This window comes from Lygodium microphyllum, chromosome 19 (genome assembly GCF_053477565.2).
Source record: "Lygodium microphyllum isolate KBCC chromosome 19, Lygodium_microphyllum_v1.1.10, whole genome shotgun sequence".
Taxonomy (NCBI): domain Eukaryota; kingdom Viridiplantae; phylum Streptophyta; class Polypodiopsida; order Schizaeales; family Lygodiaceae; genus Lygodium; species Lygodium microphyllum.
The window spans coordinates 2556549-2582817 of record NC_141153.1 but is presented as its reverse complement, the minus strand read 5'-3'; the positions used below and the strand labels follow the sequence as shown (position 1 = coordinate 2582817).

Here is a 26269-nt window from a genome sequence, read left to right as displayed (position 1 = left end):
ATAAAATGTAAGAAAAACGGCAAGGAGCATGTAGGACAGATGAATAACATTGAGAAAAGAATCCAACAACACCAAAGAAATCCCGCCAAGAAAATGAAGAAAGACATAGAAACATTTCAACCGTTCAAGAATAACTTTGAGGTTAACATAGAAGCAATAGTTGATAGCATAGGCAGGGCTAGGAATTTTGAGCAAGCCACCACCTATAAGAAAAATGCAATTGTGACAAGGTACAACAACCTATACTGACACCCAACAAGATGTAAAAAGTATTATTTTTTGAAGAAAAGAAACCTCATTTAACATAGCAAAAAAAAGGTCAATGTTTGAACTCACGATCATTCACCCAAACTATGTATGTATACATATTCCTCTTTCGAGATTCATGATATATTTAAACAACACTAAAAACTCATCTGCAAACGTACTTCCCTTTAAAACACGTCACATGTTTGTACACCATCATTAAAATTGCTATATAACAAACATACAAGAACTGCATATGGAAGTTTGTACTCCCTCACTAAGCTACATTTGTCAACCTAATTTCCTTTAAAAAAACAGTTAAATGCCTATTAATAAGTCTCTCTCTCCAATCTCTATCCTTTCCTAGCTTGATTACATCCTGACTTGTGCACAGCCCTTTCGTACAAAGGTTTCGGCATCCTCCCAAATCACATATTTGTGTGGCCTGAGAAATTCCCAGCTGCTTGCAAGGCATGGAGTGTGTTATTTTTGCGAGCTTTCGATTTCGTGCTTTTGTAATTGAAATTGATTTTTTGATCTTTTTCAAAATTGCAACAAGACATATACTATTCAGAATTGAGGAAGCTATGGTACAAAATTCTAGAAATTTTCCAAGATTAGTACACCCAAAAATTCTGCATCACCCAAAAAAAGCACAATATCTAGAAAGAGTATGGGCAACCTTCCTCCAGTGAGCAATGGAAAATTTCTGTATCTCCCAAAAAGAGTACAATATCTAGAAATTTTCCAAGATTGCTACACCCTAATCTTCTTGCAATAAAAAAGGACATGCCACACCCTACTAATGTGAGCATGATGATGAGTGGGCCAAAACAATGAATGAGTTATGCTTATTTTTGGGCTTTCCACATGACAGGGTATATCTTATGTGATTGCCCTAACACAAAGGCAAGGTCAGTGGGAGTTAGTGCAAGCTGATGTATAATCATGTGCTCCTTAGGTCGAAGGCCAAGTATGTGCACATACACATAATACATATGTTTGCAGGCAAGAAATGTCTTTTGGGTAGATTCTCTTATTTGAAAATCAGGACAAGTGCACCTAGGCTCTTCTTTGATGTGCACATCATAACAACTCTCTGTCAAGTCTCAAAATACTGAATGTTGCCTCTCAAGTTTCATTATCTCCTCCAAGAAGGTTGCAACCATGCAAGCAGATGCCTCTATTCTCTTTTGTGCGCCTTTGGAAATTCCATGCCTCCACTTGTGTCTCCTCCCACTTGAACCACCCTCTATAGAAGTAAGAGGTTTTCTCTTCTCATTCTTTGATGGTGTTGCAAAATAGGCAAACTTGAAACCAACATGTTTTAGACTGCTAGACTCTTCCTTTGATATATTTGTCCCTATATTAACTGGCCACAAAAAAGGAACTATTGGTGGTACTATCACTTGTTTCTGCACAACGTTTGTATGCGTGACGTCATGATTGCAAGACCATATCCATTGTGCAATGGTCTTGTCCTTATAGGCTCTCTCGGACCAAAAGCATGGTATGACTAGCCCCACTTGCCAACTTTGTAACTTGTTGCTACAACTCTTTCTACCCTCCATACCAAAACATTTTCTCAAACAGTTAGGTGGCATCCTTCATAAAGCTCACTCCTCCTGTGCCACTTCTACCTCTTCTACATAAGTCGACGTTCTTGCATTTGGCACATTTACTCCACTTTCCAAGGGCTTGACTGGTATCTCTTCATTCTCCTCCACATCCTAAATATATATCTCTTCCAACTCACCATCATCAAATTGTATACTTCCTGGCCTGCCCCTATTTTTACGTTGCCTTGACTCAATCACGTATCCCGGGTTGTGGGAACTTGCAGCTGCTCCAGTTCCCTTTTTTCTATGCACGGTCTCCCTATCACCTTGCATTGTGGGCTCTTCATACAAAGGATTGCTAGCTACAACACCTTGAATGCAGGTGCAACAGAGGCAGGATTTGGGGATTTCCTTTTGCTAGCATTAGCCATTAAAGAGTCCATTGAAGGCCCAAATCCAATATACCTACCCGTGATATAGCCCAACCTCTTTGCACATTGGATATGTGCATTCAAAACATCAGTAACACATGCATCATAGAGTGATATCTTTCGTTTTCCACCTTCACCTCCTAACCGGCTAGCATGGATGCTTTTCGAAAAGTTTATGCTTGGAATCTGAGCATGTTCCTAGGGATTTTTGTTATCTTATAGAGTCAAATCTAAGAACAAAGTTAGTAGCTCTCTCCATTATTACATTGTGTAGAAATTCTTTTAATGAGCTAAGAAAAATAGTAGACCTACATCAGATTCAATTCCTCCCCAATGGGAAATTCTTTGCTACCACCATTGTAACCACCTATCCAAAGCCTTAATGTTATCCTTGTTTACATTTTGTGCCCACCAATCTCAAATAGTAGAGGCATGAAGCGATGCATGTTGACTTGTCGTTGCTAGGCTCCATGCTTCACACATTTCAATGTGATGCATTTGTTTATCTATAGTGACTAATTTCTTGGTATGCCTTTGTAAACTTTGCTCCTAATGAAAAAGACAAGACCGCTCTCTCCCTTCCATTATGTTATGCGATCCTCCATTTTATACAACCCTTAATGCCAACCAATTTGCACTTGCCTCATCGAACATGAATCCAACAAAGTCAGGTGGATCATGACCACATCGAACCATGACGAAATTCAGATTTTCCCAAAACAAGATTTGAGACTCTTCATCCTCCTCTTTAAATTCACATATTGCAATCACCTGCAATGCTCTCATGCTAGTTGATGATTGATACATTAGCATAGTATTTGCTAGCAACAATTAAATTTTAATGTAAGCTATAATAATGTTATCACATACCTAGGATCATAAATAGAACAAGACATTATTGCCCATCCATCAACCCTATGGGTATGATCGAAGTGCATCCATGCACTTCGTAGATCTTCGGCTCCTGTTCGCCTCATACGATTCACTAAGTGTACCCCTGATGCTGGTCCCTTAGTGGACATTTTAAACAAGAAGCACTTCTCCTTGACACCACCTTGCCTAGGAAATCTACTTCCATGGAAAAATGGAAAGACACAACATCTTTGCAAAAGAAGTATGTTGTCATACCCATCACTAATGACCTAAACTTGATTAGCTCTCTCTTGTGAAAAAATACCTTTAAACCTATGTGTTTGCTAGATGGTCATTTCAAATGCAAGGCATACAACATAAGTACAAAGTAATGATACACAAGCTTACCCTTTATTCTATACAAGTGGCATCGTTTCTTCTAAAAAATTATTAAGATTGCCTTTGATTCATCTTCTTTTGTCAAAGATTCAAACAACATCTGCCAAGCAACTAGCATCTATATTTTTCGTGGGCCTCCCTTTTCGATTTTTAGGACTGTGCTGAAAAGGCTCCGTACCTTTTCAATGGCTGCCCTCTTTGTGCCCTATTGAACATCGTGAGCATGCTCCCCAACATGGATCACCAATCGTGTCATTGTAGGGTCTAGTGGCAACACATAATAGATTGAGCATCTGCAAATCGCTATACAACTAACAACCTTTTGACAATAGTGACATGTTATCTTGGAGTTTCCCTCACTCACAGGATAGCCCATGCTCACCTGTCTATCTTTCCAAGACAATAGCTCAAACACATTGTGCACTCTATTGCCATATTTGTTTGTGAGGGCTGCGACCAAAGGTGACCATCATATTTTTATTCTATACCCATCATTCGTTTCTTACTTTGTGTAGCTAGAAGCTCAAAAGCAATCATACCATTATACTCTCTTGGGAGCTCATCCACTTTTTGCGGAGATCCACAAAGTGCTAGTAATTTTTTCAATCTACCTGGACTAGCTTTCTTCTCAATGAAGGCCACAATGGACTTATCATAGGAAGACACATCCTTGCTTTGGCTACCCACATGCAACTCCTTGTCAATATTTGTGTCATGCATCCCTATGGGCACACCTTTGTCATTGTATTTAGCTTTTGACATTATCACTTGGTTAACATCCTTGCTATCATCTAAGGGTATATCAAGATACATTGGAGTTGACTTACTACCACTACCACCTTTTATTGACTCAATACTATCAAATACATATACAAAATCTTTTGTGCATGATGGAGTAGGTGGTTGATAGTGTGCTACTAATCATGTAGTGTGCATGCCCTTCATGATCCCATCTTGGAGACACATTGACCTTGTTTGCTCCACCTTCATGCTCTACGACGGCTTGCAACCCTTGAAATTTTTGTATTGGAGGCAATAGATTCTGCAAGTAGTTCTCACTCAGAACAAGCTCTCCATTTCTTAATGAAACCCTGTGCTCTATGTAATCACCAGCTATTCTCCACGACAAAATGGCAAAAATTTACATGTTGTGCTCTATGTTGGGTTGAAAATTGATGAAAAATAAGACAACTCTATATTGAGCTTACAATGTGGATTTGTTAAAGAGAAGGCAACGACTCTCGAATTAAGGAAAGTGCAAAGGAAAAAGGGTGTCATAGAGGAAGTCTCGAGAGGGTTTGAATAACGTAAAAGTTGTAGTGGGTGGCCATCATTGTAACTTGAGAAGACTAATTAATGAATTAGCAGAATCATCAAAATTTAAGAGCCACAGAAGGACTATCCATTTATGACACATCATAGAGAATGTTTAGTAGTAACGGTTCAATAACTCTAAAACATCATTAGATTGAGTGAGAGACTTGCATGAGAGATGTAATAAAAATGACACAGAAGGACATTTGGGCTGTTTGCTAGGACATTTTACACATGCATTAGTACGACCTTCCATGCCTAGTAATATAATCTCCAGAGTCACCGCCATCTACCTTGGTAGTAAGAGCTCAGTATAATCCTACTTAAGAACATTGCCTTGCCAAAAAGAAGACGTCTTTCAACATGAACTCTTGATTTTTCAATGTCTTACTCTCGCTCTCGCTCTCACACAGCTTTGTGTCTCCCCCCCCCCCCCCCCCCCGCCCTCTCTCTCTCTCTCAAACCTTGACTAATTCAAGCTAAGACACACACACACACACACACACACACACACTCTCTCTCTCTCTCTCTCTCTCTCTCTCTCTCTCTCTCAACCTCTGTGTATGTATTTCTCTCTCACTCAAGATCGTGAAGCATTGGGTCATTGAGCCACAAGTCATCATCCTCAAGATTGCAAAGCAGTCAGGTCGACCATGCACACGCAGATCACAAGGGAGGTGTACAGGTGAACTCACTAAGGATCTTGTCCTTTGCATATGCTTCCTACCATCATTTGCGTGCACGCGAAGGATGGGGGGGTTGCCAACCTCCCTTTTTTTGCACATTATGATCATATAACCATTTTAGGTGAGACAGGCACATAGGCCAGTATACGAGAGAAGGAGTGTGTGTGTGTGTGTGTGTGTGTGAGTAGACATGTTTTACTGCGGAGGATAGACTCCATTGTAAAACAATGAGGATAGACTCTTGTTTAAAGGAAGTTCAAGGTAGCATTAGCTTTCTAAAAAATAATAATTGTTGCATTAGCTTTCTATAAAAAATAATTGTTCAAGGTAGTTATCAGTTTTACCTTTCTATAAAAAATAGTTATATGAAGGTTTGGATTATAATATCTCTTGTTGAAAGACCCTTCATTTTGTTGCTATGCAGGAACTTGAGTAGTCTGGGACAAATGTGTATTTCCTAATCCTTCGTCCCTACTTGGTCATTTAATGGTCAAGGGTAAGAAAACCCAAATCATTGCTTTTAGTAGGAACTGTCAAATCGGATGACCGAATAAATTTGGAGGTTGCAAATTGGATATCAGTCAAATTTGAATCTAGAGATCTTTAACTAGAATCAATCAATATGAATCACACTTAGGTGAATCTAGAGATCTTTAACTAGATGAATTTTCCATTAGACAAATTTGGATGAATTCTAATTGGAAAATTGCATTTTGAGAATTGCCAAATTTAATGGCCTTGATGGCCTTTACAATGGAAAATCAAAAAATTTTCTAGCACCACGGACAATCAAATGAATTTGGAAGAGAAAGGCACACGATTGATTGTAGGTAATGAAATCTTAATGGGCCTTGTGAGTTCAAATGTCCTCATAAGTGTGGGTAGGCCCTAAGGCCTTATTATTTGGTGGGTCAGCTTTTGAAAGGAAAGAGCTTTTGATTATTTGATTCTTGTGAGAGAACGTGCATAAGCATGTGCAAGTTCATCTTAAATTGACCACAAGAGCCGCCAAATCGTTTGCGTGGACGCAGACCAGAAGTGAGCTTAGCTCCTTGCTCTCATCAAGTAATCTTTTGTTTAACTCTGATCATTCTTGGTCATTCGTTGCAAGTCAAAGGAGAAACAAATGCAAATACGACTGTCAATGCACCATACAGCTGTCAGTGCACTATACAACAGGCTATGACTGTAGATCAAATGCAAATATGGCTGTTACTGTGACTATAGATCAAGCGGCATAGATCGAGTGGCTACGACACAACATGCTACGACAGGATCAAGAGGTGCTATGGATCGAGAGGCATTGGAGTCCATACGACAGGCTAAGAGGCGCTATGGATCGAGAGGCGTCCGCACGTCGGCCCGATGTTTTGAGTATGGAAAGGATTCAAGCCTCAAGATGATCAAATCAAGCTGGGGCAAAATCCATAACACAAAGCCTTAAAGGGAGTAGATCATTAAGGCTGGCTACAAAATAGGCTGCTTGGGGCGTTGGAGTCCACTTTTAGGTGGTGCCATGTGTCGGGGATGGTCCATTTCATGAGTCAAAGGGGTGCTCAAGCTATGAGAACATGTATCACCCAAAGTGATCAATCTGATTTGTAACTTGAGCTCAAACGAGTTCTTTTGAGTAGATGGACCTCAACCATGTGATTTTGATTCCATTGGTTCTGAACCATGTGAGTGAGTGACCTTTATAGGTCGAGTTAACAACTTAGGGGTGGCATCAAGAGAAATTTGAAGTAGAAGATCATCCAAAACTCGAAGTGATGGTGAATAGAAAATTCAGGATGGGTTAAGTCCTTTTCTAGAAAAGTGGTGGTGTATAGCTCTACCTACCCATGCATTTGCCAAGTCTCAAGATGACTTCTAGGCCCAAGAGCATGTGACCATTTAGTCCCTTAGAGTGTAACTTGAGGTAAGTGCTAACTTTTCCTTTGATGATTTGAAGATTGGTCCCCTTGGAAGGTTGGAGATGCTAGTAGTACAATGGCTTAGTAGTCCCCCCTCTATGTGGGTCAAATTGGTAGTGTTAATGAAGGTGATGAACTTAACAATGCTCACACAAGATAGTTGTGATATTGGTGCTCAAAATGAGCTCATCAAAGTCACATCTAAGAGGAGAAAAAGAGCCAATCAAAAGAAAGGACCTCTTTCCCTATGTTTTTCCCATTGCATGTACCATAAGACTTTCAAAGTGAAACCTCTATCTTTGTGGAGCAAGTGTAAGCGCTATACACAATTGGAGGTCTCTATCACTATGAGGCCCAAAGAGAGATCTAATGTATGATTCAAGATTCACAATGATATTTGCAAGTCTCCCAAGTGGATGGGATGGCAACTGGATGTCTAAGCAATTGCAATGGCAACCATAATGTGTGTAGTGCCCTTCATGTCTAACTACTTTGATCAATTTCATAGTGGCTATAAGTTTCCCCCTTTGATACTCTAGTGGATTTCAAAAGATGAATAAGAAATTTTCAACAAAAAATAGTAAAAAACTTATTCACAAGTATCTCCACTCAAGAATTAAAAAGGTAAGTCCATGACTTAGACTAGGTCTAGGCGGCTACTACCAAACCCTCTATCTTCTCTATTTGTGTCACTGAGCAAGTGGGTTCAAAACTAGTCCAAAACTACAATTTACTTTTCAATCATACATACAAACACAAGCTATCATGCCACAATCTGCTGTCAAGTGGCTTAAACTATTACACTTGGAATACCATAAGGTCTTCATAGTAGATTTGCAAGTACCATTTAATGATTTATTGATGTTATCCTTTATCTTAGGGCTTCTTCCCATCATCCTCATCTAAATTCTCATTGTCTCACTATTGCTATCATCTTTTGGGTTTGTATCCAAATCCGAGTCACTGCCTTAAGACTTTCGACCTTTTTAAGGGGATTCAAAAGATTTCATTGACTTCCTAGAACCAACCATCAAGGTTTGTTCCACTGTTAGTAGCTAGAGCCACCGGCAAAGTGTGAGAGAAACCCAGAACATAAATAGAATACAATATTTTTCCAATAGGCTTAGTATTGGTAATCTTGTGGAGAAAAATGTATGTGTATGTCTATATGGAATTGTTGTGTGATTTTTTATATGTGCTCACTTTTTGACTATGCTAAACGAGGATTTCAACAACATTAAGCAATACATAATGGCATCATGAATTTTAATTTTCTTTGTGGTTTATACTTAGATGGCATATTATGGCACCAAAAAGAGTGCCTGGCAAGAGAAAGGAATATGTCTCACATCATAGTAAACACCAAGTCAGCATGGAGCTACATTCGGGATGTACTCCTAGGCAGATCATAGACCAGGAATCATCATCACGTGTGAGACCTTTGGACACTCCTCCAAAGAAGAAAGGATGTGGTCCAAAAAGATGTGTGTTCATTGACGGCGATGAAGCACAAGTAGATGGGGACTCCAATACCATTGACGAGATTGCTGAGCAGACAAGTAGTCACTTATATATTCATTTCATTTATATGTCATTGTTGCTTATTGTTACTCATTGTTGTTTATCGTTATATATATAATTGCTTTGCTACTATTGTTTTTTATTGTTGTTTATTAACATTTGTGTTTATAGAGACCAATGTGCACCATGAGGGTCTGGACGATAATGAAAAGATGAGTGGTGATAATGCTCAAGGGGAGGCTGAGGATGGAAAATAACAAAAGCACTCAAGGCACCTAGGCAAGCAAGTCTCTCTAGGCTTGATGAAGGATGTCCTGAGCCAGCTTTATGTCAAGAAGAGGACGTTGCCTCCTGTTGTGCCTCTTTGTAGATTGGTGGCTCATGAGGCAGCCGGATTTGCCACAGACGATGCTCAGTGGTTGATTCCTTCCTTTGATTCTATTGGTTATCTAGAGACTATGGGACACTTCCTTGTGTCGATTGCGGGTCCTAAAGGGGAGACCATACCTATGACAACCAACAATCTAGATGACTAGGGTTCGATTTGGTGTCAAAGAAATGAGGAGTTTGAGATGGCTCTTGGGAGAGAATGGCAAGATCTTAGGGGCAAGAAGTTCCTGGTTTGGGATGGAAACCATAGGCTAAAAACATGGTGGAGACACATCAAAGAAAGTGAGTAATCATTTATACTTTGTCCATTATACATGTAGGCATTGAATATATGTATCCTATTCTTATGTTCTCCGATTCTTAATTATAGAGTACTCCGGCAATGCTCAATTTCATATTTATGTACGGTGTCAATTCCTTGAGGTGCCAATGGAGAAGGAAGCAGAGCTACTACTCGCATTGGATACCACCAATGCATAAGTCTTCTTCCTTAAACTATGCTTCTCATTGTCATATTTATGATTACATTATCATATTTATGATTATGTTTGTTTCCAATAGTATTTCTAGGGCGCATGTAACTCCAAATATTGCTCATGAGGTGTACATGTTCCAAAAGTTTGGTCTTGCAAACAAAGAATCCATTCTAGATAGATTGAGTCCAGACATGAGGAAGTGGGTTGACGTTGAGATGAGTATAGAGAGAAGGAATTATCATGGTGCCGCTCCATGGTATAACTCTCCTTGCAGTTTAATATCTCAGCTTGTATGGAAGGTGCTTTTCTATATCTAGCTCTCTTGTATGGAATGTGCTTTTCTATCTCTTGCTATAATTTTATTTTTGTTTTGGCATGAAAGGATGAATTCCATGCCTTTATCTCAAAAGAAACTGGGAAGGTTGAGGCTCTTGGTATAGATGAGACAAAGAGGAAGAAACGATTAGATAAGTCTATAAGAGCGAAAGAGGAGTGCCTCAAAGATAGGGGTTACAAGTACTTATGCATTGCCAATCCCCAAAATGGGGATGATTTCTTTAAGTTGTTATTTAGCCTAAGGTGGGATGATGCGAACATGCTCAAAATCACAAGAGACAAGTTGTATTGTCTTACAAGTTCAAAAATCTCTCTGGAAAGGTAATTTGTATTTACAAAGCAAGTTGCGTGCGTGTTGCCTTTTTTCTTCAATGTTTTCTATTTATGCATGTTGTTGTGCAACGTAGGAAAAAAATATTACTGCATCTTATGAGTCTTACGAAGTTTAAAGATTCCCAATACCCTCACTTTGGCGATTACAAGCTCTTTCGGGTTTACATGAAGAAAGAGACATATTGGGCTCATTTGCATTTGGAGGTCGTGCTACAGATCCAAAGGATACAAGTAGAAGGTCCACAACTGCCAGACTCATTTGAGGAGTTCTTCAAACTTAACTTGAAGAATCATGTCATATAGGTTGACACAACACAATAAATCCATATTGCTTTCTTGACCTTTTTCTTAATGTCCGTGTCAATATTAAGTTTTGTAAAATGTTTGTAGACTTTTCTATGTCTCATGGATAGACTGAAGTCTTCAGACACTGCAAAGAAGATGCCAGAGCTTGTGCATTCATCCAAACACGTGATTTATAAGTTTATTTTGATTGTTGTGCATGAGGAGTGATCATTATGGAGTCATTGTTGTGTTTTGATCATCATGGAGTCATTTGGATCGAGAATGTTGCAAATGGATACTACATTGTGTAGAAGAGAAGACATTGGATGCAGCTCTGGAATTCACAAGAGAGTGGATTGATATCCATGATGAGAATACCATGTATTCTCCAACATTATGTGAGAGGAACTTGATGGCATGGGAGGCAAATGTTTGTCCTTGGTGGCTCGATTACCTAGTGGGAGTTATCCCTAAGCAAGAGAAAGATTTGCATAAGAGTAAGTACTTCAACCCATGTAAAGTGCCTTGTTGCTTTTGTAGAATTACTTTTTATGCTCATGCATGGGGGTTTAAAGGTTGAATCATGCTTTTAGGGTTCATGGAGGAGGTTCCTGCTCGTGATTCACTTGCCATGCCCATTGCTGTAGAGGAGCAAGCAACTACAGTTATTGAGGGTGCAGAAGGAAGTACTCAGGCCATCGAAGCTCGCAAGGATACTACACAAGCCACCCAAGGTACTCGTGATCATGTGCAGGCTACTCAAGCTACCATTGGGGCCACTATTACACCTCTTGCTAGCCCCGTTGTTGACAATAGAGGCAAAGGGCTTATAAGCCAACCAAGCACCTCCATAGATCCACGGAGAAAAAATGTGATGCAATCATTTATGACACCCACCACCTCCTTTGTTTTGCAGAGTCATCTCTTGGCCGAGAGAGTTGGGAGAGGCGACCCATAACTTGTTCAGTAAGGTGAGAAGCTCTTATTTAACTTGAAATTCATTTGCTTTGTTTGGCACCCATGAGGAAGACTTACATGTATGATAATTAAAAATATATTACTTGAAATAATTATTGCAAGGTTTCAATATCAAACATACATTGATGCTTTGCTAGTGGATATGACTCAGATTAATAGATTTGCCCTTGATAGGTAAACATGGTGACCACGTTTTGCAAGAACCTCAATTTACCTGTTGTGTGTAGCATTGCATCATTGTTTGCTTAGCATCAATGACTCTGTGTTGTTTTTTGGATAGCATCAACAAGTTTTTTGCAACACAGAAGACACATCTTTATAGCAAAGATGACCTTCCACGTCAAGAGGTAGCTCGATTGATATTTCTAGATTTTCCTACGGGCTTGCTTGTGGATGCTCTAGGTCCTGCTTCATTGGGTAAGCTACGTTTTCTTTCATACAAGGTTTACATCAAAATCACTTCCCATATGTTATGACCCTTGTGTTTCTTTTAGAGGACATGACTATTCCCAAGTGGAACACATTCTCAAAGCGTCTGGTTACGGGTTGCATGGATCTTGCTTGTGAGAGTATTTGGCCGACGAGGGATTCTTGGTCAGTATGTGCTTGGCAGAGCATATAGGTGAGTTCATTGTGGATGCAGCGAGAGTGGGGCTTGTGCTTCCCCGCACTTGGACACTCGTGTGTAATTCCAAGGCTTATCGGCACCCTATTACTAGAGAGGTAATAAGATAACAAAGTTGGATACTTTAAACATATTGTTATATGTTGCAAACAAGATTTGTGTTGCAAACAAGGTTTGATCACTTATTCTATTTCCACTCATGAATAGGTACTTGATCTTACAATGTGTCTTTGGCATCGTGCCAGTCATGTTGTACCTTGCTACGATAGAGAGGCTGGGGAGAAGATTTTAGAGAGGTTGTTTCTAGCGTATCGTAGCTACATGTTGGATGATTGTGTCTTTCCCACAGATATTGATTATGCCATTCTTAGAGGTGGGGCAGAGAGGTCTCATCTTTTTTATCGATAAGTAGTTTTGTATGTTTTTGCTCTCAGGTTTCGTTGTATAGTTTTTTCATTGTTTCTACTTGCACGGTCGCAAATGTTTTGTATCTTAATTGGTGATATGGTTAGGTGGTTATTGGCTACATTTACAAAATGCTATGACTATGTTTTGGATTTGTTTGCGGGGTGTGATGGTTTGTGTAGAGGAGATGAGACACTGCATGTGTCTAGAGCTAGATGACGTGCTCTATGGGGAATGTTTATCCACCCTTGTATATGGATTGGTATTGTGCTGAGGGAGAGAGGGTTTTTTGAGAGACTCTAGACATCTCGTTTTGTTGCTATATTTAGATGTTTATTATGTACTTCATTGCATGATTATGGTTTGATATTTGAGTATGCCATGTGACTATGTGGTTGGTGGGAGTGTGTCATTCGAACTTATTACATTGTTTAGTCTGACATTATGCTTTGCGGTTGGTTGTGTTGACACCATATCATTCAACTATATTGTTAGCATGTGACTATATTGGTTTTTCTTTCCCTATCATTACTTTAGCCAAGGGATCACATGCATTGGGATATTTGATTTGGTTGGTTATGTTGAGAATATACCACGTTGGTCTGGTTTTCTTGATGTGTGTTTATGTAAACACAACTTGTCATACTATTTTAGTAATAATGAAGAAGTACAATTTTATTTTTATGTCACTTCATGTCTATAGTTTGTATGACTATGAATTAATAATCATGCTATGAATGTATGTTGCATGAAAAAGCTTAAATAAACGAGATTGATTGCAAAAGAATGAAAACGAAAGCTCGCAAAAATAAAATCCCCCAAGGGCATGGCAACGCATAAGGTGACCCCATGACAATGTGGATAAATATGTAAATGCACGTGTCGTTAAGTATGGCATCTGATTGTCACGCATAACATTAACAGCGTAGTGCAGTGTCTACTTCCAATGCTTCAAACGTCAGTGGTGGTAAGCACCCCCATGTAAGAAGAACATGGCTTATTGCCTTGAGACGGGCTTGCTTCCTTCATGGACAATGGCGGCTAAGACGCCTTATTGTCGGCATCATCATCATCATCGGTCCAGTCGTCTTCATTATCGTCATCTATACAGAAACTCAGTCGATCATGACGGCAGTCGCACCACGAGACGGGGTATATTGCGCCTCCTTTTCGCAGTGGATCCTGCAGCTCGTGCAGTATTGGCAATCCCAGTTACTCCTCCTGTTCCTAATGGTGGCCGTAGCAACAACAGGGATAGCAGCAGCGGCAGCAGTAAGAACATCAGCATCGATGAGGAAGATGCAGTGCTGGCGCGCATTGAACCGTTGTTGCTGCGTGCATCGCAGGCATGGGGCGAAGGGTTGGACCCTTCCAACCCCAACCGCTTCAAGAGCTTGGATGTTGCCTGCCGGATCTTCGACACAATCGTGGCCCTCGACCCTCGCCACATTGAATGGCTGGAAGCTCGAGGCCAGGTATCCCCTGCCCTGAGAATGCCCTCTCTTTGCTGCACACATTTGACACACTTCCACATCCCATGGGAGCTGAAATGCATGCTTCAGATGTATGCATGATGATGCAGGTCCGCATTGACTCCAAGCGGTTTGAAGAGGCTGTTTCGGATTTCACTGAAGTCATTCGCAGGTGCTCTTCACTCTTCCAAATTCGCATGCCCTGAACGAGTTTGTGATGCTAAGTTCCGGATCCTAATTTGATTAGCAGGACTCCAGATAACTTCAGAGCTTATTCTGGGCGTGCCCTTGCTCATGAGGGACTTGGGGAGTGGAGAAGTTCTGTGGATGACTACACAAGAGCTCTAGAAGTAGCACAAGGGTTGACAGGATCTGTTGAACCCTACATAATGAACAGCAGAGGCAATGCTTTTGCATCACTTGGTCAATATTCTGATGCACTCCAGGATTACTTGCAGAGTGTCCAGGTAAGTTAGAGTTTATTGTGTGTAAAAGGCTTCCTTCTCATCTTATTTATGCAATTATTTCTGCTCATCTTTTTACACAATTTTTCTTGCTGCCTTTAAAGATTCAACAAGTACCTAACTTAAGAATCTTATATAGGAAAAACAGAACTTGAGATTGAACAGAGAATTAGCACCATGCAGCAGAAAGGAGCCATATTATGTGCTTGACATGCTATTTGACTGCGCTTTGTTAGAGTAATTCTTTGTTCTATACCACAGCACCAAACTGCAAGTTAGTAGACTAATTATTGCACTTTGCATGCATTTTTGTACCCCATGAAAATTGCATTTTAACTCAAGATAAAGTAAAACCTTGTAGTGGACCCAATTTGAATCTTGTCTCCTATTAATGTGGTTCTTCTATTTGCATGATTCATATGTATTTTAGGACTTCAAGGGTGGCCGGCCAATGCTCTAGGATGGGCCTCTCCATCAAGGAGCTAAGGTTGGCAATTTGACAAGTCTAATTGACATGAATGAGTGGAATCGAGGATTTGACAAGCCTAGAATATGTTGAATTACCTATCAACTCAATGTATATCAATAAACATTATTGGTTGTAGCAATAGGAGTTAATGCTGAATGTTATTGAGTGTGGTAGGTCAGGGGACTGGAGAACAATTGGGAGTTTACCCCAAACTGCCCACCATGTACTGATATGTGCTCACAATGAATCCATATGTGTGTATGGGCTGACTAGGCATAGGCATGGCAACTATATGAATAGCCCAAAGAGGGTGGATAGGTGCATGATAAGCAGAGGATGGGAATTTGTATGTTTGAGTACCCATGGAATGTGTGAATTTTACGATAAGCAGAGGATGGATATCTTGCATCTGAGTGGTTGTGGGTAGATGTTGAGGAGGATACCAACACATCTATCCCAAAATAGATAGGTGTGCTCACTTGTAGGTAAGGGTAAGGTACGCTTTATATGGGTAGCTTTCTTGATAAAGGAGTACTAGTGTGTAGATGGATAACTAACATGTGGAGTTGAAAAGGAAAATGGACTATAAAAAAAAAAGAATGGTACTTGACATTGAAGGAGCCAAACCTAATGTGCATGATGTAAGTGTTGATTCTAATCCTAAGATATAGTGAAAGCAAAAGAAATAGTAGTTGAAGTGGGACAAACAAGAGGGAATTGTGATTGATTAGTACCAACAACATGCTCAAATGAAGCTGACTGTAATGTACAAGTGTACTTGAAGATAGGCGTCTACCTCTAGAGCCTCCTCTATGACGTTCAACATACTAATACCCTTCATGGTCTCCATGGTAATGTATGACTGGATCCTACACAACATGAGCAACAGAGAAGGGTTTCTATTTGAATCAAAAGGATTATACAAACTTGACATCGGGCCTAACTATGATGAAGATGAGGATTCACCAATCATTGTGATTGTGGAATGTCCTCCCTGAGTGGAGAGGTGGCCAGCCTCACCAATCGGATACTGTGATTGATATACAGCTTGTAATAGAGTGAAGAATATTGAAAGAGGAGTGTAATCAGGCCATCTTCTTTGCATGTACTTTGTCAATTCCGCATCTAACAATTGCTCAATATCTATTAGAGTGTGTGAAGATGACAAGGAAGATGCTTGTCCTTCTCATTGGGAGCATGATGTTGCCTCAGAGCCTCGAGTGAAGGAGAAGCCCACACATACACACACACACACACACACACACACACACAAAACCTAAGAGTGGTGGTTGGGAATAAAGGGTCACCATGCCTTTTACGGTGTTCCGGTGTGCATGCACCCTTACACATGTACAATGGTGCGTGCACACCCAAACACCGTAAAAGGCACGGTGACCCTTTATTCCCAACCACCACTCCTAGGTTATATATATATCAAAAACCTAAAGTGGTACTTGGAGATTGTACCCACATCGAGTTCACTTTTATTCAGCATTCATTCAGTTTCATCAGATTCTCCTCTACCCTTTTCTACATTGTTACATTTTTGTTCGAGTTAATGTATTTTAGTCGTGGTTGTACATTGTGTTTTCTTAGCGAAAAACCTAGCATTATTAGATGTAGGGCTGTCATCTGCACTAAGTTTTACATACGGAGGCAACGGTACACCAATGGCTTTCCCACCCTCCATATTGAAACGCTGCAAAACCTTAGTAACATACTCTTGCTGTGACAGATAGAGAAGACCCTGTGATCTGTCCTTGAGTATATGCATGCTAAGAATATGATTGGCCTTACCAAGATCCTTCATGTCAAAGTATTGTGTAGACTTTGTTTCAAGGAGTCCAAAGCATGAACATCCCTATCTGCAATCAGCATGTCATCCACACACAAAACCAAGAGAATAAGGTTGCCATTTGCTATTTCTTGGTGTACAAGCAGTGATCAACTTGAGATCTATGGAATCCTTGAGATTGCATAAATTTATCAAATTTATAATACCATTCTCGTAGTACCTGTTTCAGCCCATACAAACTCTTGTTGAGTTTACATATCATATGCTCTTTCCCCTATTGCAACAAAACCCTCAGGCTGCTACATATGGATCTCCTCATGCAGATCACCATGTAAGAAAGCTATTTTTACATCCATCTATATGAGTTTCATATCTTTAGATGTAACCAAGCCCAAAATGGTTCGCAAAGTAGTCATTTTGGCTACAGGAGAAAAAAATTCATCAAAATCAATTCCATGTTCCTATTTCGAGGCTCAAGCACACAAAAGTGCTCATAAGGACACACAAGTATACACAAGTATGCTAAAGTGCATGCAAGCGCATACAAATACATACAAGTGCACAATGATAGGCATAATGGATGTTTATGTGTAATAGATTTAGGGTAGCTAAGGATATAGGCACAAGTGCACACAAGTGCTTGTGCATATGCACATGCATTCGCACGTGCCGATGTTACTATCAGTGCAAGTATGCCTAAGAGCACTCAAGTGTACATAGGGGAGAAAGGTTTATGGACAGTGGATCTAAAGTGGGCAATGGTGTGAGTACACTTTAGCAACCAATCGTGCTTTGTACCTTGGCAAAGAACCAGAAGTGACTTTCATTTTGTAAACCCATTTGTATGGTAGCAATTTTTGCCCTTTAGGCAAATGCACCAAATTTCAAGTGCCATTTTTCATGAGAGATTCCATCTCTGGGATCATAGTCTTATGCCATTTCTTGCTATCTTTTTTGTCCATTGCTTTTCTGAAGCATGACGGCTCACCACAATTTGTCAACATGACGTAATTAGCCATATAATTGACACCAAGAACAAACCTATCTAGCTGTCTTTGCACTTTGGTTAACCTACGGACCCAATGATTAAGATTTGTTGGCTGTTTAGCCTGCAAATCTGTATTAACAACTTATTGTTCTGTAGGTTCAGCATGCTATACAGTTGGTTCTAGTTGTTCCAAAGGCATCAGTTCTTGCTGGCGTTGTGGTACATCGTGGGCAATATCTTGCTGATCATTTTTAGCATCATTCATTGCATTTTCAGGGCCATTTAGAGTAGGTATTTGCTATTGTCGAGTAGGTATTCTTTGCTGTCCTATCGATACATCTTTTTGGAAACCCTTCTGACTTTCTCAGTCTTTTTAGGTTGTTTGTGCATGCGATCTTCTTGGAAGATAACATCATTGCAATGTACAATTTTCCTTTTTTTGGGATCCCATAACCTATATTCCATTTCACCCTCATCACCATATCCTAGGAAAATACATTTGCAGGACTTTGGCTCAAGTTTGTTGCGTTCTTCCTTGCGAATGTGCACAAATGCTTCGCAGCCAAACACTCTCAAGTGAGCATACGAAGGCGGCTTGCCCGACCATGCTTCTTAAGGGACCAAAAAAAAAAAAAAAGAGACTTGTTTGGTGACCAATTAATCAAGTGTATAGTTGTCATAACAGCCTCTACCCAAAGTCCATCAGGTAAAGCAACATGTGACAACATTATACAGACCTTGTCCTTAATGGTCTTGTTCATATACTTTGCAACACCATTTTGGGGTGGATTGTGAGGGGCGGTGAGCTCCCTTTTAAACCCTTTGCTGTCACCAAAGTCCTGAAAGGCTTTGGATCCCCACCATTGTCAAAACAAAGATACTTTAATGTCTTGCTGGTTTGATTTTTAGCAAGTGTCAGGAATTTTTTCAATGTATCCAAGGCCTCGTCTTTACGATGAATTGGATAAACCCATACTTTGCGTGTGGCATCATCAACAAAAGTAATGAAATATGTCTTTTTCCCTAGAGATAACTGTGTTGTCTCACATATATCTGAATGTACCAACATCGAATCCCTTTCCTTGGTACTTTACACTAACGGTGAAGAATTTAGAGAGATTTTTTTATGTGACGTTTTAGCATGCTTACCATAAATACAATGATCACATTGTTTAAAATCAGCATACCTCAAATACGGCAAATAACTCAAACGAGAAAGCACTTTCATTCCAGTTTGACTCATGTGTCCCAACTAGTTATGCTACAAAGAAACACTTGGCTGCTTGGTTATGGCGACTACATGGTCATGCACACTAGATACATACAAAGCATATCAAGTATCACTTTTAGAGCCCTTGGCAACAAAGCAAGAGCCCTCACAAATTTTCCATTTGCTATCCCCAAAGGTGGTATAATAGCCTTCGTCATCTAGCTGCCCTGTGGTTATCAAGCTCTTCTTGAGTTGAGATGCATGCCCCACATTATGGAAAACAAACTGGGAACCTAGCTGAAATTCCAATTTCACATTTGCCAATATTTGCAATTCGACATGCATAGTTATTCCCTAGTGGACAACACTACGTGTACCACCATTGTAGTTAGAAAACCACTCATGATCTGGAGTGACATGAAAAGACGCACTTGAATCAAGTACCCAAGTGTGCATGTCATCATTAGAATCTACAATCAATGCACGTGTACTCAAAGATGAAGCAAAAAGTACATCACCGTCATTGTCACTCTCATGAATGACTACATTTACTTCCTCTATCTTCACACTGCTTTTCTTTGCAGGTTGGCTATCTTTTTTCTCAACCTTGTTGTCTTTAGTGTTTTTGCTTTTGCCTTTCTCTTTCTTCAATTGAAAACAATCCACAATGATGACACTCCACATTTTTGCCATGAGACTTGCTGCGTGCTCTATTTTCAGAACTGTCCTTTTGCTGAAATCTGCCCCTTGTATGCAATGCATTAGAAGACTTGTTTGTTGAATTATTTTGCCTTTTGAGTTCTTCCATCAGCAAAGAACTCTCGACATCAAAATATAATAGTTGAGCATTTGAGTTATTCAAAGCTGTCCTGAAAGTATCCCAATTTTCAGGCAAAGTGCATAGCAAGAAAGTAGCCTTGAACTCATTATCAATGTGGAAATCTAGAGCAATCAGCTGACTGAAAATTGGAACTCATTCAAATGTATAGACATGGCTATACCTTCCTTCATGCAAAGGTCCATCAATTTTTTCAGCCAATAAATCTTGCTTGTTGCATTTTTTTGAGCATACAATTTCTCAAGTCTTCGCCACATTTCATATGCAGAATTCAGCTTCTCAATGTTAAAGAGCAAGTTGTTTGACACTCAGAGCTCTATGGTAGAGCATGCAAGCTCATCCAAATCATCCCACTCTTCTTGTTCCATACCTGCTGGTCTTATTCCCTTCGCTTTGATGGGCTTCACCTGTTTCTTTTGCATCAAGATATTGTAGCACCGTTTTTGCCGTATTGCAAAATTGTGTACACCCTCAAGCTTCTTGATGTACAAAAGGTTGTTGTTGTCACTGTTTCCAGCCATGATTTGCAGCACTAAATTGACTCAAACGTCAGCAAATGCAAGCCCAAATGTCACACAAATGACCACGGTACGCTGAAGTATGAACCGGCAGTGAAAATCAAGAGATTGCAGAAATTTCAGATCTGCAAATTGATTTTCAGAATTAGAGAATGTCTTCTACTGCACTCCACAATCAATTACAGCTAGATTTATAGGCCAATGCACCAATTGCATGTGAAATCCCCAAAATTCTGTTGCAATTTCTGTTCCAAATGTATCATCAGACACAAATTTGACGATTATAGTCAAAAGCCCCAAATTTTTTAAGGCAAATCCTCCCAAATTGCATCAATACATGTACCCAAGTGCATATACCAAGCAATTCTTGCACAATTTGATGAAATTCTACAAAAGCCCGAATTTCTCGGGTCCAGTGTGCACAAATTTAAGTGGAATGACAAAATTTCACTAAAATGTGAAAAGCCCCAAATTTCTTGGGCAAATTCTGCACCAAATTTGCAATTTCTGAATCAAATTGTCTTGTTCTGCATCAAAATCCCCAAATCTCGGAAAAGCCCTAATTTTTCGGCTTAAAATTTTACACTGTGCTTATGCATGCAAACGCCCGTCACTTTCTCCTTTCTCTTATTAAAATGACTTTCTCCCTTTTGGGCTATAACATTTGCCACTTGTTGTGTAATAGATTGTTTCTTGTTGTGCATGCCAGGGTTTCCTCTTTTTGTGGTGTCCTCTTTTCTCTTTCTGAGGTGTCCTCTTTTCTCTTTGCCTCTTTTCTCTTTGTGTGGTGTCCTCAGAGGAATGCTTGGATAGTGTGGATGGCTCTGTATGTGGTGGCAAGATCTCTTGGAGGGGCACTCCCACCATGGCAGTGATGATGCGGGTAAGCGAGTTGCCGTAGTAAATGAAGTTGTGCTTGGTCTTTGTGTGGTTAAGCTTCACTTTGGGAATCTTTGGGGCTACCCTTTGTGCCTTGGCCCAAGGTTTTGTGACATGCTCTAGCCACCACAGAGCATTCAAGTCTTGCTTAACCAGGTTCCTTGTTAGTATGTCCTCTACGAGAACCACACACGAAAACAAAACAACACGTAATGCCTCTTGTAAAAACAACTTAAAAAAACGAGTGCAGGTAGAGCATCACTTTAACTGAAATTTCGAAAAACACTAATAATTTGAAGACAAAACCAAGTAAAGTGTATTCTCATACCTTGAAAGCCTTGAGCCAATGCTCGGCACCACCACAAAGTCCAAATTCTTCAACTTTTGAATTAGCATTAGCATGTCAAGAGTATCTCTAGACTCTCGCATGCTTCGTCGGTTGTCATCGTTGTGAAGCCGCCTTCCGTGCTTTTTTGTACGCCGCCATGAATATCTACATTTATGCCACTGTCATTGCCCGCCATCTGCGTTAGCTGCCGTCATCTTGCTCGTGTTTATTGCTACTTGCAATCCCAAACGCCGCACTGCTAGTGAACATGCCGCCAACGTTATTCTTTATTCTAGAAGCTGTCGGATTTATGCTTTCCACTTTGAAACATTGATGCTACAATCAAAATGGCTACCGGTTGCCAACCACAACCACCATTACTGCCCACCTGAAATTCTTATCACTAATAGACTATTTTCAACTTTTAGCTTCATCCTCCTTTTCATTAGTTATTGTGGCATTCTTAGTGACAAACTGATCAAGACCAGCCATAGCAACAATGTTTCCACAAGGGACATCCTCCACAAACTCTTACCTCCTACCCATCCAAATAATTGTCCGTTGCACACTCTTCACATAAAGATCCTTCTTCCGGCCAAGCACATAATTGAGTCCCATGATTCTAACCTTTAGTCCCATTGATACCCTTCTTGAAAACACTCGGCTTGCTATTTGAATAAAGCGCAACGTGTCCAAGTATAAAGGCAGTGTCCGAATAATCCACTTCACATGATCTTTCTTTCATAATCCATGTCATGTTTCCTTAAGTTTGTAGACACATTTTGAGATTCAAGTTCCAAGGAGTAGTGTTGCACCAGCTTCATGTAGATCCATAATCTTCTTCCTTTTGAAAAATAGCCCACAATGAAAGTAAACATCACAATTTATACACTGATTTTCTCTTGTTGTTGCATGATTATTCTCTGCCTCAATTGACCAGTTTTCAGCCTTTTCTGGTGGTACATTGTTGCGTTTACCAGATTTCAGCCTCCGATTGTTGTGTTTTGGTGACCAGCTTGCTGCCCTTCATTATTCAGCACTCACTCATCTTGGATTGGTGGTTACAAGACTCTAGATCTGTCTCCAGTAGATGTCACACTCTGACACTCTACTACCGCATCATCATAGCTCCTGATCAGTTTGCGTTTTCAGCATCTGGCTCTAGACGACGGGCTGCTACCGTCTCTCCCACTAGGTGACTACTATAGTACTTGCATTTTTGCCATCCAACAGGCCGCCTACATCAACACACACCTCTTCTGTTGTTGCCTGATTGTTCTCTACCTTGGGTGACCAGCTTTCAGCCTTCTTTGGTGGTACATGGCTGCGTTTACCAGATTTCAGCCTTCCACTGTTATGTTTTGGTGACCGGCCTATTGCCCTTCATTATTTAACACACTCTCATCTTTGACCGGTGTTTATAACACTCGGGATCCATTTCCGATGGATGTCACACTTTGATACTCTACTGCTGTGCCCTTGAGCATTCTGTACACTCTCACATTCATTTACTGCATTGATTCATTCACTTGAAAGTTTCTTCTCTCCTTGTCTATGTTTGAGTCTTTGTGTTTCAGACTTGGTCGTACATGTTGTGTTTTCTCAATGCAAACCCTAGTATATCTTCACATGGTATCAGAGCTGATGCTCTTCTAAAGAGTATCCTGCAATGATTGTGGAGGCTAATCTTCGTGCGAGACTCACATGCGACTCGGTTTTGACTCAAAATGTCTCAGGCACCTTCTTCTTCGTATCCTATCATGCCCTATTAGGCTTCTCCATCATTGGAGGCTTTGAGAAGGCATTATGGTCTCGAGGAGGAGATAGACATACCTTCATCTTTACCATCTTCTTCTTCTTATTTTGGTTATCTTACAAATGAAGAGTTTGGGGAGTACTTGTGCATCACGTACAATTCGGTTTACACTCCTCCAACGGGTGCTACTATTCCATTTGGACTGGTTGGTGAGATTGGCTATCTCCTTGATCCATTTCCTTTATCCTAGCCAAGCCTTGTGCCAGGTTCATCTAATCCTTTTGAGTCATATGAGCCAAAACCCTCGTGTTTCTCTTTTTGGCGTGCAGGATTCGGATGGTTTTCAGTATGTTAACTTTAATAGAGCAGGCTCTTGAAGTGATACCCTTTATCATGTATATCTCTACCATCTGTTTCATTTGAGCACATAAACCACACTTCTCAACTCTCTTCCATCCCACCACTACCCTTTTCACATTCTAATCTACTCACATTCTTATTTCTTTCCAAGTATACTCCACTCTACCTTCCTATCCACCCTATTCATCCTACCCTCATTACACACCTTCTCCATCTCCTAGCACTACCACTCCTGTTGCAATGGCAAAAAATGCCTTTACGGATAAGACTTGTTTTAATGGGTCGAATTTCACTACTTGGTCAAACTGTGAAGAAAACTGCTAGGGTTTGCACTGAGGACACATAGAGTGTACGACCACGACAGAAACACAAAGAGACAAACACAGACACAGAGGGCAAAACTCAAACCCTAAACGTAAAACTCAAAACTCAAACACAAACAGAAGAAGGGAGAGAGAACACAACTCTGAAGTGAATGAATGCTGTAAATGAATGTAAGAGTGTACAGTGTGCTCAAGGGCAGAGCAATGTTAGAGTGTGACGTCCCCCGGAGACGGATCCCAAGTTTGTGACCACCAGTCGGAGTGTAGGAGTGCTGAATAGTGAATGGTAGTAGGCTGGTCACCAAAAATCAGCAGTCTAGAGGCTGGAAATTGGTAAATGCAGCAGTGTACCATCAATCAGAGGCTGGAAACTAAGCACAGTCTGTTGTAAACAGCAGGCTGAAACAGTGTCTGATGTGGTTGGGGATGACTGGATGATCAGATCGCAGCAGATGACGATGTTGCCAGCAACGGAAGTCAGCATGGATGAAGGTGCCAGCATAGCAGGAGCAAACACGGATGGAGTGGCAGCAGTTTTGAGGGCTGGACAGGCACGTGGGAGGAGGTTGATGGCTGAAATTTGCACGTGGAGTGAGAAACTTGCATAGACAGAATGAATCTAAATGGGGGTAGCTTGTCTATTTATAGATGTGGAAGGGCGCCCCAAAAATTAGGGTTTCCATTGAATTCTCTCGAACCGCTCCTCGTTTTAGGGTTTTTACTCTAAAAGAGTATTTTTTAGTGCTTGAATCTCAAGGACTTTGGGACCTCTTCGTTGGCACCGAGCCTATGCTAGACGCTCGATTAGCCCCTTGATCACATCCGTCAATGGAGAGCTCGCAAGGCCACGGCCAATGTTGAGTTAATATAGGGGTTGCTTCTTGAATTCCACTCTTAGTTGGAGTCATCTCATTGATTGCTATGCGGCTTGAGATCGCACTCGACATATCAATCTCAATATTGAGCTACAAGAGTTTTCCATTAAGGAATGGAATGATCTGAAATTCAAGTTGGCCAAATATTGGCGTTTACTAGCCGAATTTGCCACGGTTGGCTCCCGAAGTCAAATGATGATCATGTCATGTTCTTCTTGAACAAGTTATGTGATAAATACTTCCATTTATCCACACATTATCTCACTATCTAGATTGCCAACCTTCTACGAGTTTGAGTGCTAGGTTTTGTGTTACGCGAGGCTGCACGATGAAGTACACGATGTTGGGTGTAAAGGCCCTTTATGTGCTCTCCCGTGTATATATTACTTCACACATGTGAACTCACCCTAGCGGGTGTAAGTGTACTGTATCCTCAGTATAAATACATTCTTTTATTCTTTGTGTGTACCACACTGATACACACCTATCCGTTGACTCACTCTTACTCTATTTCATTGTTAAACATTGTTCAGTCTTGGGCTATTGAGCTCCTTGATTAATGTGCTTGCTCTCAGCTCTCTTTCTCTATCTGCTTCTGTCTCAACTCTACAATCTGGTATCAGAGCTCAACAGTCCAAGTTGGTAGACGTGACAGACAACACTTATAGTTGATAGGCACAGGCAACACTCAACAATCGACAGTTGCAGACAATAGCCAGCACTCACAGTTGACATGTGTAGGCGATAGCCACAACTACAGGTGAGGGAGGCAGTCCCAGGTGAGGGGAAGCAGTCGCAGGTTACAGACGATAGCTTCGCGATCGGTGTAGGCAAGCGGACTGTTGATTAGGCGATTGCTACGTGACTAAATATTGCTGCGTGACGGGTGACTGTGGTGTGTCGGGCGATTGGAGGTCTAACTGCACGAACGACGGACATGTCACATGGCCGCACGATCGACGGCCAGGTCAACGGCCCCAATATTCCTTTTTTTTTCCTTTCCTAAATCAGAAATCTTTAGTCTGATTTATTTCCCCTCATGCGGGTGTTCATGCAAGCAAGCATAGAACACGAATCTATGCCAATTTGCTCCATAAAATTTGGGGCTTTTCCAGATTTGGGGCCTGACACATATTTTAGTGACTTCTGAACTATAAATTGCAGACATTGAGTGCACAGGCCTTAGAAATTTTGGGGATTCTCAAATGCAAGTGAAATTTTTGCTTGGTTGAGCCAATTTCTTGG

At 40.6% G+C, this 26269-nt stretch overlaps 1 protein-coding gene and 1 pseudogene across 2 annotated transcripts in view; one reads left to right on the top strand and one right to left on the bottom strand.

The window, feature by feature from the left end:
* Positions 1 to 2584: 2584 nt before the first annotated feature.
* On the bottom strand, positions 2585 to 3703 carry LOC148019498 (uncharacterized; annotated as a pseudogene).
* Positions 3704 to 13663: 9960 nt separating this feature from the next.
* The window catches only part of LOC148019497 (uncharacterized), a 31975-nt gene continuing 19369 nt past the window's right edge, over positions 13664 to 26269 (top strand). For both annotated transcript variants that reach the window (XM_087700763.1, XM_087700764.1), the window contains exons 1-3: positions 13664 to 14224; positions 14332 to 14393; positions 14472 to 14688. In XM_087700763.1, coding sequence (XP_087556889.1) covers positions 13742 to 14224; positions 14332 to 14393; positions 14472 to 14688 — 762 coding nt within the window. In that variant the 5' untranslated portion in view covers positions 13664 to 13741. The remainder of the gene's footprint in view (positions 14225 to 14331; positions 14394 to 14471; positions 14689 to 26269) is intronic.